General features: G+C 41.0%; 1 protein-coding gene across 1 annotated transcript; it reads right to left on the bottom strand.

Moving 5' to 3' along the window:
• Positions 1-547: 547 nt before the first annotated feature.
• LOC119341540 lies at positions 548-1,288 on the bottom strand. Its single transcript, XM_037613411.1, has one exon. The coding sequence runs from the start codon at positions 1,237-1,239 to the stop codon at positions 877-879; it is 363 nt and encodes a 120-aa protein (XP_037469308.1). The 5' UTR covers positions 1,240-1,288; the 3' UTR covers positions 548-876.
• Positions 1,289-18,429: the final 17,141 nt, after the last annotated feature.

Below are 18,429 nucleotides of genomic sequence, written 5' to 3'. Positions count from 1 at the left end.
TGTCAAAAAAAACAATGCCACAAAAGATTTTTACCTTGATTCTAAGATATAACCATTAGGAGTGGCCTAAGGGTACCCTGGTTAGTTGCTCCCGCAAATCAACATGTAGTCCTATCTCTCAAAGTCAAAAGCATTTTTCATGACCAACTTGAAAAGAAGCGGCGGTTGCTATTCTGGTGCATTGGTCTCATGGGGCCTTAGCACGACGACTTCCCGACTGTCCACTACAACAAGTTATGCCAAGTTCCGACGAGGGAGGGGCGATGATGGTGGCGCACCTTCGACTCACTACAGTGCTTGTAGTCGTCGCTAGGTGGTCTACGAATTTCGATGTAGTTTTTATTATTTTTTGTGTTCATTGTACTGCCATGATTGGAGGAAATGAATAGATTGAAAGTTTTCGGGAAAAAAAAGAAAAAAAAAAGAAGCGGCGGTTGCGCTGTAAGCTTCAGGCGAAACCCCGGACGAACATGAGAGCATCATGGATGCTCTTAGCCTACCATTTTTTATTTATATTGTGCCTTGCAACTAACCTGCTCGTCTATCAAAAAGGTTGGTTTATTTGCAACCGTCCAGGCAAGATGAACATCCCAGACACACGAGAGCAAATTTAGAGTACATTTTAAAGAACAGCCAAGCATCCATTGGTTGTATACCAAGTGTGTATGCATGGTCAAGACAGTCTGCAGTTACCCTTCTTTTCTGCAACCTTCCACTTGTGTTCTTACTAAAAAAGTGAGGAAAAACACGACGCCAGAGCTCAGAAAAGGAAGATTGTGACCGTACTCACGTCCGGGCACCTCTTGGTCTTGGATCACGGCAATGATCACCAGGCAGAGAAGAGAATGAGCCGACTGATCTGCACCTTCGGTGGGTTCACCAAATGCCGTCCACAACCTGGGTGCACTTGCCCTTGAGCCACCTCACGCCGTTCTTGAGCGACACCTTCATCTTCCCCTCCACGCCGTACACCCTGTACCCGGCCACCCTCCTCTTCCTCCGCAGCTCCGCCGGGGCGCTACGGAAGCTGCCGCTCCACGACCTCGCCTTCGAGCCGGCCGCCGCCGCCGCCGCCGCCGACGCCGAGGAAGAAGCTGTAGTACAAGGAGGCCAGCCGGCGGTGCCCGCTGCCTTCTTTGGTGTGACGTAGGAGGCACTGTAGCACCTCAGCTCGGTGACGGCGCTGGCCGGGGTGCCGTCGCCGCTGCTCTTCTCTGAGTAGGACCTTGACCTCTCCATTGACGTATGGGTGGCGCGCTTGCCTGACGACTCTGTGCTGTGGTGGCAAGAATGGAGTGGTAGCGGAGATGAGTGAGTGCGGCTAGCTCTTAAACTTGTAGGAGGAGAGGATGCCGGGAGCCTGCCTTTTCGATCTGGTTCTACTTCGTACCGCCAAAAGTCATGAGCGGAAGTTGAACAAAACAGGGTTGTGCTTTGAATTACTAGCGACTTTCAATGTGTGCAATGTTACACGAAAGCACGTGGCATAGCCAATCATGGAAATAAAATAGTGAGCTATAGCGTCGCTATGTCGTTTTTCAAGAGCTCCACACCACTGCTAAACCTACAACGACTAATCATGGATGATGGCGTAGTCTTCGGACAAGACCTCCTACATCAAAGGCTGGTTTTTGGTTATCGTCTCACCAGAGTGAGTACTATTTTTGTTTTTTCTTTCCTTCGGACTTGTGGGCTATGTACATCATACTTTTCAGAGGTCGTATATTCGCTCAGTGCATTTATATCACCTCGATATATCGATTGCACGGAGATTCCCTTTTTGAAAAATTTATGCTATGTTCGACGCCATTATGCTATGCTTTTGTTTGGCGCCACTATGCAATCTAGTTAGTTTAGATGTACTAATTTCAGTTGAGTTTGGATGTTATATACTCACTCCGTTTCTAAATATAATTTTCGTAGAGATTTCAATCAATGCGGACATACAAAACAAAATGAGTGAATCTACACTCTAATATATGTCTATATTCATCAGTATGTAGTCTTTATTGAAAAGTCTAAAAAGGCTTATACTCCATCCGTTCGGAAATACTTGTCATAGAAATGCTTGAAAATGGATGTATCCATAACTAAAATAAGTCTAGATACAACCATTTCTAGGACAAGTATTTCCGGACGGAGGGAGTATTATAATTGTGGTACTTCTGGAAAATGACACTGGATGTGAGGATGAAACTGGAGAAAGAATAGATGGAGCAATGTTTTCTTTTCTGCATTTTAGGATTTTCAAGTGCATTGCTCCAACTTACCGGGTTCTATAGCAGACTAGCAGGGGAAAGCGAGCACGATCGATGCTGCATTTCGAAGGAATCATCCGTTCGTTAGGACTCTCCTGCTTTTCTGCGTTAGATAAATGCTGCGCTTTCCGGACGAAAGCAACTTGGCTTTTTTTTTTTTTTGCTGCTTCCAGATAGCGGCACGGACCCGAAACTGTGGGTTGGTTGCGAGGACGTGCTGTCGGCACCGCTCATGCACGTCAGAATCCGTTAATGGCTGACAATTAGACCATCCGTGAAATTCGGGCGTACAGTGGACCGCCTCACCAGCTGCATTTTAAATTTTCTGATGACCAAGCAAAGTGATTTTCAGATTTCCTGTTGGGTGATTGATAACAGGGACGCAAAGGCCGGAATTTTTCTTTGAACACATTACAATGGCTGAATCGCGGATGATGAACACATTACAATTTCTTTGCATGCACACTCTATTCATTTGAACAACTCCGAGATACTGTCCTAGCACAATATCTTGAGATTGATGAAGTGATCACATATGTCTTGTAGTCGATAGGAATGTGCCCCCTCACTGAATGAACATCACCGCAGCCTAAATAAATCTTGAAATATCCGAACACCAATGTCAAATGTAAAACTTGAATCCTGGTGAGCTGGTTACACGACACGGAACCTAACTTTGCACTTCGACTTCCGAATTTGCTTTATGAAAGTGCGTGTCCTTATCCTCACTCAAATTTTAGGATGGCCCCTCCTAGTTTTAACCCATAAATAAGCGTTCCCATAGGTGCAACATTACTCTCTGTTTTGTTTTCAAATATTCATGTGTAGTGCAACATTTTCCACTATTTGAATATTTTAATTTCATTATATAATTTTCCAAGCATTGCAACGTGGACATACATATTTTAGTAAGTTAGCTCATGACCTTACCTGACCATATTAATATCAACATGTGAAAATAATTGCTAGTTATATATTGCTATCACTCATGACAATTGTTGGCCACATAGGGCTGTAGTCTAAAGGGGACACCAACCACCCTAAGCACATCACCATGTACTCTTGCATAAGCTTCCAATTCATGGGCCAGGGCATTACTTTCTCTTCCAATGACCTTCACTAAGGCCGATTTGAAGCCTTGATATTAACAATGACAGGAAAGAGCAAAATTTGATGAATGTCTGGCTGAAGCATCTCAACGACGGAGGAGTTGTCAGTTTCAACGCAGATCGGACCCCTACATAGATTGATAGGTTCTGAGAGGCCACCCTGATAGTCATAGTCTCAACCTCATCAGTGTCTAGACAAGGTGGAATGCAATGATAGTCTGCCAGAGCAATCATTCCAGCATGGTCCCTAGCCACAATCCACACTGCTTGTCCAAATTCTTTAAGTTTTTTTCCGACTTTCTACCTTAATCGATACTCTTGATAAAATTGGGAAGGTGAGGCCCTTTCTGCTATTGAGATTGATCCAACAGGCTAACCCAATGAGAAGATTGCCGACCTTTTACATGAGGAAGAGGTTAAATGGTACCAACAATCCAAGGCCGACTCCCTTGTTCAAGAGATGGCAATACGAAACGCTTTCAAATGCTAGCAAATGGCAGGCATAGAAAGAAACATATCTTTGCTCTAGACCATGATGAGGGACATATCGAGGGGCTTGTCCCACTCAGAAAATTTATTACTAAGTATTACAAAGACCTTTTTGGACCTTCAGCTGAAAGTTCATTTTCGCTAGACAAATCTATTACTCATGGGACCCCTCAAGTTTCAATGGTGAAAAAAATGAGTTTTTAACCTCTCCATTCTCCATTGAGGAAATTCATATTGCACTGTTCCGAATGTAACACAACAAGGCTCCTAGGCCAGATGGTTTTCCGACAGAGTTTTCTCAATTTTTTTGGGACATGATATGATGAAGGCGGAATTGATTCAGTTGTTTATCCAACTGAATAGAGAAAACCTTGACATTGCTCGTTTACACTCTGGGGAAATTATTTCTTTTGCCCAAGACTAAGGAGGCAAGTTGTTTAGTAATATTGACCGATTTGCCTCCTAAATGCCAGTTTAAAAATCTTTACAAAGGTTGCAATGAACCGGTTGAATGGGGTGGTTGACCATGTGGTACGCCCACTCAAACTTATTAATGCAAGGGTGCAACATACTAGTTCGAGTTGTTGTGATGCATAAAACCATACATGAGCTTCACCAGAAAAAGTTGAGCGGAGTCATCTTAAAAATTGACTTAAAAAAGCCTATGATAAAGTAAAATTTCCCTTTCTTCTGTAAACTCTCCGCATGAAAGGGTTCTCGTCAAAATGGTGTTGATAGGTAGCGTCTCTGGCAATAGTGTGGTCATCAAGGATAAATGATGTTTGTCCTTATTTCCATACTCGGAAGGTACCCAACGCTCCCTATTTTGTTCAACATTGTGGCAGATATGTTAACTATTCTTGTTGAGTGGGCTAAACTGGACGATCAAATTAGCGGGTTATTCCTCACTTTGTAAAAGATGGTTTGTCCATTCTACGATATGTGTATATAACACTACACTTTTTATGGACCATGACCTGTATAAAGGGAAAGTATCAGGTGATACCAGCCCTTATATGCTATCATGGTACCAACTTTAAAAATTTATATTTAAACTTGTCAAAAAAATCTAAAAAAATCATGGATGTTCATGACATATATGTCGAAAACCCCTAAAGAATTCAGATCAAAATTCGAAATATACATGAAGAAACAAAAAAGACAAATTCAGATGTGAATAGTGTCATTTTTGCTTTTGTCTTCTTTTGACACTATTCATGATGGATTTGTCTTTTTCTATCTCTTTGTGTGTGTCGAATTTGGTCTGATTTTAGGGGTTGCCGACATATATGTCTTGAACATCCATGATTTATTTCAGAATTTTTTGACAAATTCAAATTTGAACTTTTAAAGTTGGTATCATGGTAGCATATAAGGGCTGGTACCACCTGATACTTTCTCCCTATATAAAGCAAGAAGCCTCAATCTTTTATTATGTGCTTTTCTGGAACTGTCTGATCTTCACACTAATTTCCATAAGACTGAACTTTTCTAGTTCGGTCAGGTCCTAGATTTGGCATCTGAGTATGTTGAGATTTTCTGTTGCCAACTTGGATAGTTCCCTCATTGGTACCTGGGTATTCCGATTCACTATCGGCTTTTAACTATCGTTGAGTGGGAACGCGTGGAAGAGAGACTTGAGAAACGTCTAACCAGTTGGAAGGCCAAACTCTTGTCTTATAGGGGCAATTGGTTTTGATCAATTTCGTGCTCAATAATATGGATTATACATATTGTCATTCTTCTACTTACTAAAAGGAGTTCTGCAGTGACTCGACTACTTTAGATCTAGATTTTTTAACAGTGTGATAATGAATCAAAGAAATATCGACTAGATGTGTTATGACGGCCTAAAAGTCAAGGGGTTCTTGGAATCCAAGATCTTGATATTAAAAATATCATATTTCTTAGTACATGGGTATACAAACTAATCACTCAGAATAGAGTATGGCAGGAAATCATTCATAACAACTACATGAGTTCCAAAGTCATTTCTCAAATCCATTGAAAACCTAGTGATTCACAGTTTTGATATGAACTGATGAGGGTCAAGGAATTCTTTTTTTCAATTTGACACTTTCTCAATTGGGGATGGTTCTTAGGTTTGATGATAGGAGTATACAAGCTGGGCGCCACCCCACTTATGATGCAATACCCTACCCTGTACAAGATTGTTAGACAAAAATACACCACAATCGCACAGTTTTGGAACAAGAAAACCATGATATTTCTTTCTGATGAACTGATACGTCTCCAACGTATCTATAATTTTTGATTGCTCCATGCTACTTTATCTACTGTTTTGGATTATATTGGGCTTTATTTTCCACTTTTATATTATTTTTGGGACTAACCTATTAATCGGAGGCCCAGCCCAGAATTGCTGTTTTTTTGCCTATTTCAGTGTTTCGAAGAAACGGAATATCAAACGGAGTCCAAACGGAATAAAACCTTCGGGAACGTGATTCTCTCACCGAACGTGATCCAGGAGACTTGGACCCTACTCTAAGAAGTGCCAGAGGTGGTCACGAGGGTGGAGGGCGCCCCCCTGGGCGCGCCCCCTACCTCGTGGGCCCCCTGTTGCTCCACCGACGTACTCCTTCCTCCTATATATACCTACGTATCCCCAAACGATCAAAAAAGGAGCCAAAAACCTAATTCCACCGCTGCAACCTTCTGTATCCACGAGATCCCATCTTGGGGCCTATTCCGGAGCTCCACCGGAGGGGGCATCCACCATGGAGGGCTTCTACATCAACACCATAGCCCCTCCGATGAAGTGTGAGTAGTTTACTTCAGACCTTCGGGTCCATAGCTAGTAGCTAGATGGCTTCTTCTCTCTTTTTGGATCTCAATACAATGTTCTCCACCTCTCTCGTGGAGATCTATTTGATGTAATCTTCTTTTTGCGGTGTGTTTGTTGTGATCGATGAATTGTGGGTTTATGATCCAACTTATCTATGGAAAATATTTGAATCTTCTTTGAATTATTTTATGTATGATTGAGTTATCTTTGCAAGTCTCTTCGAATTATCCTTTTTGGTTTGGCCAACTAGATTGGTAGTTCTTGCAATGGGAGAAGTGCTTAGCTTTGGGTTCAATCTTGCGGCGTTCTTACCCAGTGACAGAAAGGGTTGCAAGACACGTATTGTATTGTTGCCATCGAGGATAACAAGATGGGGTTTTTATCATATTGCATGAATTTATCCCTCTACATCATGTCATCTTGCTTAAGGCGTTACTCTGTTTTTAACTTAATACTCTAGATGCATGCTGGATAGCGGTCGATGAGTGGAGTAATAGTAGTAGATGCAGAATCGTTTCGATCTACTTGTCTCGGACGTGATGCCTATATACATGATCATTGCCTAGATATACTCATAACTATGCTCAATTCTGTCAATTGCTCAACAGTAATTTGTTCACCCACCGTAGAATACTTATGCTCTTGAGAGAAGCCACTAGTGAAACCTATGGCCCCCGGGTCTATTCTCATCATATCAATCTCTATCACTTTATTTACTTGCTTTGCTTTTTTACTTTTTACTTTGCATCTATCTATCAAAAATACCAAAAATATTATTTATCATCTCTATCAGATCTCACTCTCGTAAGTGACCGTGAAGGGATTGACAACCCCTAATCGCGTTGGTTGCGAGTAGCTATCGTTTTGTGTAGGTACGAGGGACTTGTGCGTTGTCTCCTACTGGATTGATACCTTGGTTCTCAAAAACTCAGGGAAATACTTACGCTACTTTGCTGCATCATCCTCTCCTCTTCGGGGAAATCCAATGCAGTGCTTAAGAGGTAGCAAGAAGAATTTCTGGCGCCGTTGCCAGGAAGGCTCACGCAAGCAAGTTAACTATACCAAGTACCCATCGCAATCCCTATCTCTCGCATTATATTATTTGCCATTTGCCTCTCATTTTCCTCTCCCCCACTTCACCCTTGCCGTTTTATTTGCCCTCTCTTTCCCAATCTCCTCCTCTCTTTCCCGTTTGCCTTTTCTCATTGCCTTTATGTTTGCTTGTGTGTTGGATTACTTGTTGCCATGACGCGAGATAATACCAAATTGTGTGACTTCTCGAATACCAATAATAATGATTTCCTTAGTACTCTGATTGCTCCTCTTAATAATGATGAGTCTTGTGAAATCAATACCGCTTTGCCGAATCTTGTTATGAAAGATCAATTCACCGGCCTTCCTAGTGAAGATGTCGCTACTCATATAAACAATTTTGTTGATTTGTGTGATATGCAAAACAAAAAAGATACGGATAACAATATTGTCAAATTGAAGTTATTTCCGTTTTCTCTTAGAGATCGTGCTAAAGTTTGGTTTTCGTCTTTGCCTAAAAATAGTATTGATTCTTGGAACAAGTGCAAAGATGCTTTTATCTCTAAGTATTTTCCTCCCGCTAAGATCATCACTCTTAGGAACGATATTATGAATTTTAAACAACTTGATCATGAGCATGTTGCCCAATCTTGGGAAAGAATGAAATTGATGCTTCATAATTGCCCTACTCATGGTTTGAACTTATGGATGATCATACAAAAATTTTATGCCGGATTGAATTTTTCTTCTAGAAATCTTTTAGATTCGGCCGCGGGAGGCACGTTTATGGAAATTACGTTAGGAGATGCTACAAAATTGCTTGACAATATTATGGCTAATTATTCTCAATGGCACACCGAAAGATCTTCTAGTAAAAAAGTGCATGCTATAGAAGAAATCAATGTTTTGAGTGAAAAGATGGATGAACTTATGAAGATGTTTGCTCCTAAAAATACTCCTCTTGATCCCAATGATATGCCTTTGTCTACTTTGCTTGAGAATAATAATGAATCTATGGATGTGAATTTTGTTGGAAGGAATAGTTTTGGAAACAACGCGTATAGAGGGAATTTTAATCATAGGCCTTATACTAGTAATCCTTCTAATAATTATGGAAATTCCTACAACAACTCTTATGGAAATTTTAATAAGATGCCCTCTGAACTTGAGAGTAGTGTTAAAGAATTTATGAATTCACAAAAGAATTTTAATGCTTTGCTTGAAGAGAAATTGCTTAAAGTTGATCATTTGGCTAGGAACGTTGATAGAATTTCTCTTGAAATTGATTCTTTAAAGCTTAGATATATTCCTCCTAAGCATGATATCAATGAGTCTCTCAAGGCCATGAGAATTTCCATTGATGAGTGCAAGGAAAGAACCGCTAGGATGCGTGCTTCCAAAGATGCCTTTATTAAAGCGTGTTCTTCCAATTCCTATGAAAATCAAGATGAAGATCTAAAAGTTATTGATGTGTCCCCCATTAAATCTTTGTTTTGCAATATGAATCTTGATGAAACTGAATATGATCTTCCTTTACCTAGAAGGCGTTCTAATAATTCGGAGTTTCTAGATCTTGATGATGAAATTGATGAAAGTGGGATTGAAAGAAATAAAAACCTAGATGTTTCTAAACCCACTATTTTGGATCTCAAGGAATTTAATTATGAAAATTGCTCTTTTATTGGTTGTATTTCCTTGTTGCAATCCGTGCTAGATTCTCCTCATGCTTATAGTCAAAATAAGGCCTTTACCGAACACATTGTTGATGCTTTGATGCAATCTTATGAAGAAAAACTTGAGTTAAAAGTTTCTATCCCTAGAAAACTCTATGATGAGTGGGAACCTACTATCAAAATTAAAATTAAAAATTATGAGTTTCATGCTTTGTGTGATTTGGGTGCTAGTGTCTCTACTATTCCCAAAACTTTGTGTGATTTGCTAGATTTCCGTGACTTTGATGATTGCTCTCTAAAATTGCATCTTGCGGATTCCACTATTAAAAAACCTATGGGAAGAATTAATGATGTTCTTATTGTTGCAAATAGGAATTATGTGCCCGTAGATTTTATCGTTCTTGATATAGATTGCAATCCTTCATGTCCTATTATTCTTGGTAGACCTTTCCTTAGAACGATTGGTGCAATTATTGATATGAAGGAAGGAAATATTAGATTCCAATTTCCCTTGAAGAAGAGTATGGAACACTTCCCTAGAAAGAAAATAAAATTACCATATGAATCTAACATGAGAGCCACTTATGGATTGCCTACCAAAGATGGCAATACCTAGATCTATCCTTGCTTTTATGCCTAGCTAGGGGCGTTAAACGATAGCGCTTGTTGGGAGGCAACCCAATTTTATTTGTGTTTTTTGTTTTTGCTCTTGTTTAGGAATAAATAATCCATCTACATTCTGTTTGGATGTGGTTTTATCTTTTAATTAGTGTTTGTGCCAAGTAGAACCTATAGGATAACCTACGATGATAGTTGACTTGATTCTGCTGAAAAACAGAAACTTTGCGCGCACGAATATAATTTTGTTAAATCACAGGAACGTGATTTGTTGATTCTTTTTTCTGCTATTCAATAAATAAATTGTTCAGGACTTCCTATTTTGGTAGAGAGTTCCAGAAGTTTGCGTTAGTTACAGATTGCTACAGACTGTTCTGTTTTTGACAGATTCTGTTTTGCGGGTGTTGTTTGCTTATTTTGATGAATCTATGGCTAGTAAAATAGTTTATAATACATAGAGAAGTTGGAATACAGTAGGTTTAACACCAATACAAATAAAGAATGAGTTCATTACAGTACCTTAAGTAGTTCTTTATTTTCTTTCTCTAACGGAGCTCACGAGATTTCTGTTGAGTTTTGTGTTGTGAAGTTTTCAAGTTTTGGGTGAATTCTTTTGATGGATTATGAAACAAGGAGTGGCAAGAGCCTAAGCTTGGGGATGCCCATGGCACCCCCAAGATAATCCAAGGACACCAAAAAGTCAAAGCTTGGGAATGCCCCGGAAGGCATCCCCTCTTTCGTCCACTTCCATCGGTAATTTACTTGGAGCTATATTTTTATTCACCACATGATATGTGTTTTGCTTGGAGCGTCTTGTATTATTTGTGACTTTTATTGTTAGTTTACCACAATCATCCTTGCTGTAAACACCTTTTGAGAGAGCCATACATGAATTGGAATTTGTTAGAATACTCTACATGCTTCACTTATATCTTTTGAGCTTGATAGTTTTGCTCATAGTGCTTCACTTATATCTTTCGAGCGTGATAATTTTTGCTCCAGTGCTTCACTTAGATCTTTTAGAGCATGGTGGTGGATTTGTTTTAAAGAAACTATTGATCTCTCATGCTTCACTTAGATTATTTTGAGAGTCATTAATAGCATGGTAATTCGCTTAATGTTAATATACTTGGTGTTCAAGATATGTGAAACTTTCTTTTGAGTGTGTTGAATACTAAGATAAGTTTGATGCTTGATAATTGTTTTGAGATATGAAGATGGTGATATTAGAGTCATGCTAGTTAAGTAGTTGTGAATTCAAAGAATACTTGTGTTGAAGTTTGTGATTCCCGTAGCATGCACGTATGGTGAACCGTTATGTGATGAACTCGGAGCATGATTTATTTATTTATTGTCTTCCTTATGAGTGGTGGTCGGGAACGAGCGATGGTCTTTTCCTACCAATCTATCCCCCTAGGAGCATGCGCGTAATACTTTGCTTTGATAACTTCTAGATTTTTGCAACAAGTATATGAGTTCTTTATGATTAATTTTGAGTCCATGGATTATACGCACTTTTTCCCATCCTTCCACCTTTGCTAGCCTCTCTAATACCATGCACTTTTCGCTGGTATCATACACCCACCATATACCTTCCTCAAAACAGCCACCATACCTACCTATCATGGCATTTCCATAGCCATTCCGAGATATATTGTCATGCAACTTTCCACCGTTCCGTTTATTATGACACGCTCCATTATTGTCATATTGCTAGCATGATCATGTAGTTGACATCGTATTTGTGGCAAGGCCACCATTCATAATTCTTTCATACATGTCACTCATGATTCATTGCATATCCCGGTACACCGCCGGAGGCATTCATATAGAGTCATACTTTGTTCTAAGTATCGAGTTGTAATTGTTGAGTTGTAAGAAAAATAAAAGTGTGATGATCATCATTATTAGAGCATTGTCCCAAGTGAGGAAAGGATGATGGAGACTATGATTCCCCCATAAGTCGGGATGAGACTCCGGACGAAAAGAAAAAAAAAAGAGGCCAAAAAAAGGAAGAGAAAGGCCCAAATAAAAAAATGAGAGAAAAAGAGAGAAGGGACAATGGTACTATCCTTTTACCACACTTGTGCTTCAAAGTAGCACCAAGATCTTCATGATAGAGAGTCTCTCATTTTGTCACTTTCATATAGTAGTGGGAATTTTTCATTATAGAACTTGGCTTGTATATTCCAATGATGGGCTTCCTCAAAATGCCCTAGGTCTTCGTGAGCAAGCGAGTTGGATGCACACCCACTTAGTTTCTTTTGTAGAGCTTTCATATACTTATAGCTCTAGTGCATCCATTGCATGACAATCCCTACTTACTCACATTGATATCTATTGATGGGAATCTCCATAGCCCGTTGATACGCCTAGTTGATGTGAGACTATCTTCCCTCCTTTTGTCTTCTCCACAACCACCATTCTATTCCACATATAGTGCTATATCCATGGCTCACGCTCATGTATTGCGTGAAGATTGAAAAAGTTTTGAGAATGTCATAAGTATGAAACAATTGCTTGGCTTGTCACTGGGGTTGTGCATGATTTAAATATTTTGTGTGGGGAAGATGGAGCATAGCCAGACTATATGATTTTGTAGGGATAACTTTCTTTGGCCATGTTATTTTGAGAAGACATGATTGCTTTGATTAGTATGCTTGAAGTATTATTATTTTTATGTCAATATGAACTTTTGTCTTGAATCTTTCGGATCTGAATATTCATATCGCAATTAAGAAGATTTACATTGAAATTATGCCAAAGTATCACTCCGCATGAAAAATTCTTTTTTTATCATTTACCTACTCGAGGAAGAGCAGGAATTAAGCTTGGGGATGCCTGATACGTCTCCAACGTATCTATAATTTTTTATTGATCCATGCTACTTTATCTACTGTTTTGGACTATATTGGGCTTTATTTTTCACTTTTATATTATTTTTGGGACTAACCTATTAACCGGAGGCCCAGCCCAGAATTGCTATTTTTTGCCTATTTCAGTGTTTCGAAGAAACGGAATATCAAACGGAGTCCAAACGGAATAAAACCTTCGGGAACGTGATTCTCTCACCGAACGTGATCTAGGAGACTTGGACCCTACTCCAAGAAGTGCCAGAGGCGATCACGAGGGTGGAGGGCGCCCCCTGGGCGCGCCCCCTACCTCGTGGGTGAAGGAAATATACCCTAGAGGCAATAATAAAGTTATTATTTATTTCCTCATATCATGATAAATGTTTATCATTCATGACTAGAATTGTATTAACCGGAAACATGATACATGTGTGAATACATAGACAAACATAGTGTCACTAGTATGCCTCTACTTGAACTAGCTCATTGATCAAAGATGGTTATGTTTCCTAACCATAGGCATGTGTTGTCATTTGATTAATGGGATCACATCATTAGGAGAATGATGTGATTGACTTGACCCATTCCGTTCGCTTAGCACTTGATCGTTTAGTATGTTGCTATTGCTTTCTTCATGACTTATACAAAGTTCCTGCAACTATGAGATTGTGCAACTCCCGTTTACCGGAGTAACACTTTGTGTGCTACCAAACGTCACAACGTAACTGGGTGATTATAAAGGTGCTCTACAGGTGTCTCCGAAGGTACATGTTGAGTTGGCATAATTCGAGATTAGGTTTTGTCACTCCGATTGTAGGAGAGGTATCTCTGGGCCCTCTCGGTAATACTCATCACCTAAGCCTTGAAAGCATTGTAACTAATGAGTTAGTTATGAGATGATGTATTACGGAACGAGTAAAGAGACTTGCCAGTAACGAGATTGAACTAGGTATTGGATACCGACGATCGAATCTCGGGCAAGTAACATACCGATGACAAAGGGAACAACGTATGTTGTTATGCGGTTTGACCGATAAAGATCTTCGTAGAATATGTGGGAACCAATGTGAACATCCAGGTTCCGCTATTGGTTATTGACCGAGAATAGTTCTAGGTCATGTCTACATAGTTCTCGAACCCGTAGGGTCCGCACGCTTAACGTTACGATGACAATTTTATTATGAGTTTATAAGTTTTGATGTACCGAAGGTTATTCGGAGTCCCGGATGTGATCACGTACATGACGAGGAGTCTCGAAATGGTCGAGACATAAAGATTGATATATTGAATGACTATATTCGGATACCGGAAGTGTTCTGGGTGTTTTCGGAGAAAAACCGGAGTACCGGAGGGTTACCGGACCCCCCCCCCCAGGAAGTAATGGGCCTTCATGGGCCCTATTGGAGAAAGAGAGGGGCCGGCCAGGGCAAGTGGCGCGCCCCCTCCCCTTGAGTCCGAATAGGACAAGGAAAGGGGGGCGGCGCCCCCCTTGCCTTCCCCCTCTCCCACTCCTTCCTTCCCCCTCCTTCTTGGAATAGGAAAGGGAGAGGGGAAACCTACTTGGAGTAGGTTTCCCCCTCCTAGGGCGCGCCTCCCCTTAGGCCGGCCCCCTCCTCCTCTCCCCCTTTATATACGGGGGCGGGGGGCACCCCATAGACACACAAGTTGATCTACGGATCATTCCTTAGTCGTGTGCGGTGCCCCCCTCCACCATAATCCACCTCGGTCATATCGTCGCGGAGTTTAGGAGAAGCCCTGCGCCGGTAGAACATCATCATCGTCGCCACGCTGTCGTGCTGACGAAACTCATCCCCGACGCTTTGCTGGATTGGAGCCCGGGGGACGTCATCGAGCTGAACGTGTGCTGAACACGGAGGTGCCGTACGTTCGGTGCTTGGATCGGTCGATTCGTGAAGACGTACGACTACATCAACCGCGTTGTCATAACGCTTCCGCTTACGGTCTACGAGGGTACGTGGACGAACACTCTCCCCTCTCGTTGCTATGCCATCACCATGTTCTTGCGTGTGCGTAGGAAATTTTTTGAAATTACTACGTTACCCAATAGTGGTATCCGAGCCTAGGTTTTATGCGTTGATGTTATATGCACGAGTAGAACACAAGTGAGTTGTGGGCGATACAAGTCATATTGCTTACCAGCATGTCATACTTTGGTTCGGCGGTATTGTTGGATGAAGCGGCCCGGACCGACATTACACGTACGCTTACGCGAGACTGGTTTTACCGCCGTGCTTTGCACACAGGTGACTAGCGGGTGTCAGTTTCTCCAACTTTAGTTGAACCGAGTATGGCTACGCCCGGTCCTTGCGAAGGTTAAAACAACACCAACTTGACGAACTATCGTTGTGGTTTTGATGCGTAGGTAAGAACGGTTCTTGCTCAGCCCGTAGCAGCCACGTAAAACTTGCAACAACAAAGTAGAGGACGTCTAACTTGTTTTTGCAGGGCATGTTGTGATGTGATATGGCCAAGACGTGATGCTATATTTTATTGTATGAGATGATCATGTTTTGTAACCAAAGTTATCGGCAACTGGCAGGAGCCATATGGTTGTCGCTTTATTGTATGAAATGCAAACGCCCTGTAATTGCTTTACTTTATCACTAAGCGGTAGCGATAGTCGTAGAAGCAATAGATGGCATAAACGACAACGATGCTACAATGGAGATCAAGGTGTCGCGCCGGTGACGATGGTGATCACGACGGTGCTTCAGAGATGGAGATCACAAGCGCAAGATGATGATGGCCATATCATATCACTTATATTGATTGCATGTGATGTTTATCCTTATGCATCTTATCTTGCTTTGATTGACGGTAGCATTTTAAGATGATCTCTCACTAAAAATTATCAAGAAGTGTTCTCCCTGAGTATGCACCATTGCCAAAGTTCGCCGTGCCCAGACACCACATGATGATCGGGTGTGATAAGCTCTACGTCCATCTACAATGGATGCAAGCCAGTTTTGCACACGCGGAATACTCAGGTTAAACTTGACGAGCCTAGCATATGCAGATATGGCCTCGGAACACGGAGACCGAAAGGTCGAGCGTGAATCATATAGTAGATATGATCAACATAGTGATGTTCACCATTGAAAACTACTCCATCTCACGTGATGATCGGTTATGGTTTAGTTGATTTGGATCACGTAATCACTTAGATGACTAGAGAGATGTCTGTCTAAGTGGGAGTTCTTAAGTAATATGATTAATTGAACTTAAATTTATCATGAACTTAGTACCTGATAGTATTTTGCTTGTCTATGTTTGTTTGTAGATAGATGGCTCGTGTTGTTGTTCCGTTGAATTTTAATGCGTTCCTTGAGAAAGCAAAGTTGAAAGATGATGGTAGCAATTACACGGACTGGGTCCGTAACCTGAGGATTATCCTCATTGCTGCACAGAAAAGTTACGTCCTGGAAGCACCGCTGGGTGCCAGGCCTGCTGCTGATGCAACTGACGATGTTAAGAACGTCTGGCAGAGCAAAGCTGATGACTACTCTATAGTTCAGTGTGCCATGCTTTACGGCTTAGAACCGGGTCTTCAACGACGTTTTGAACGTCATGGAGCATATGAGATGTTCCAGGAGTTGAAGTTAATATTTCAAGCAAATGCCCGGATTGAGAGATATGAAGTCTCCAATAAGTTCTACAGCTGCAAGATGGAGGAGAATAGTTCTGTTAGTGAGCATATACTCAAAATGTCTGGGTATAATAATCACTTGATTCAACTGGGAGTTAATCTTCCGGATGATAGCGTCATTGACAGAATTCTCCAATCACTGCCACCAAGCTACAAGAGCTTTGTGATGAACTATAATATGCAAGGGATGAACAAGACTATTCCCGAGCTCTTTGCAATGCTAAAAGCTGCGGAGGTAGAAATCAAGAAGGAGCATCAAGTGTTGATGGTCAACAAGACCACTAGTTTCAAGAAAAAGGGCAAAGGGAAGAAGAAGGGGAACTTCAAGAAGAACAGCAAGCAAGTTGCTGCTCAAGAGAAGAAACCCAAGTCTGGACCTAAGCCTGAAACTGAGTGCTTCTACTGCAAGCAGACTGGTCACTGGAAGCGGAACTGCCCCAAGTATTTGGCGGATAAGAAGGATGGCAAAGTGAACAAAGGTATATGTGATATACATGTTATTGATGTGTACCTAACTAGAGCTCGTAGTAGCACCTGGGTATTTGATACTGGTTCTGTTGCTAATATTTGCAACTCGAAACAGGGACTACGGAATAAGCGAGCACTGGCCAAGGACGAGGTGACGATGCGCGTGGGAAACGGTTCCAAAGTCGATGTGATCGCGGTCGGCACACTACCTCTACATCTACCTTCGGGATTAGTTTTAGACCTGAATAATTGTTATTTGGTGCCAGCGTTGAGCATGAACATTATATCTGGATCTTGTTTGATGCGAGACGGTTATTCATTTAAATTAGAGAATAATGGTTGTTCTATTTATATGAGTAATATCTTTTATGGTCATGCACCCTTGAAGAGTGGTCTATTTTTATTGAATCTCGATAGTAGTGATACACATATTCATAATGTTGAAGCCAAAAGATGCAGAGTTGATAATGATAGTGCAACTTATTTGTGGCACTGCCGTTTAGGTCATATCGATGTAAAGCGCATGAAGAAACTCCATACTGATGGACTTTTGGAATCACTTGATTATGAATCACTCGGTACTTGCGAACCGTGCCTCGTGGGCAAGATGACTAAAACACCATTCTCTGGTATTATGGAGAGAGCAACAGATTTGTTGGAAATCATACATACAGATGTATGTGGTCCGATGAATGTTGAGGCTCGTGGCGGATATCGTTATTTTCTCACCTTCACAGATGATTTGAGCAGATATGGGTATATCTACTTAATGAAGCACAAGTCTGAAACATTTGAAAAGTTCAAAGAATTTCAGAGTGAAGTGGAAAATCATCGTAACAAGAAAATAAAGTTTCTACGATCTGATCGTGGAGGAGAATATTTGAGTTACGAGTTTGGTTTACATTTGAAACAATGCGGAATAGTTTCGCAACTCACGCCACCTGGAACACCACAAAGAAATGGTGTGTCCGAACGTCGTAATCGTACTTTACTAGATATGGTACGATCCATGATGTCTCTTACTGATTTACCGCTATCGTTTTGGGGTTATGCTTTAGAGATGGCTGCATTCACATTGAATAGGGCACCATCTAAATCTGTTAAGATGACACCTTATGAACTGTGGTTTGGCAAGAAACCAAAGTTGTCGTTTCTTAAAGTTTGGGGCTGCGATGCTTATGTAAAGAAACTTCAACCAGATAAGCTCGAACCCAAATCGGAGAAATGTGTCTTCATAGGATACCCAAAAGTGACTGTTGGGTACACCTTCTATCACAGATCCGAAGGCAAAACATTCGTTGCTAAGAATGGATCCTTTCTACAGAAGGAGTTTCTCTCGAAAGAAGTGAGTGGGAGGAAAGTAGAACTTGATGAGGTAACTATACCTGCTCCCTTATTGGAAAGTAGTACATCACAGAAATCAGTTCCTGTGACAAATACACCAATTAGTGAGGAAG

Source organism: Triticum dicoccoides, chromosome 7B, assembly GCF_002162155.2.
Source record: "Triticum dicoccoides isolate Atlit2015 ecotype Zavitan chromosome 7B, WEW_v2.0, whole genome shotgun sequence".
Taxonomy (NCBI): Eukaryota; Viridiplantae; Streptophyta; class Magnoliopsida; order Poales; family Poaceae; genus Triticum; species Triticum dicoccoides.
This window is presented reverse-complemented; position numbering and strand designations above follow the sequence as displayed.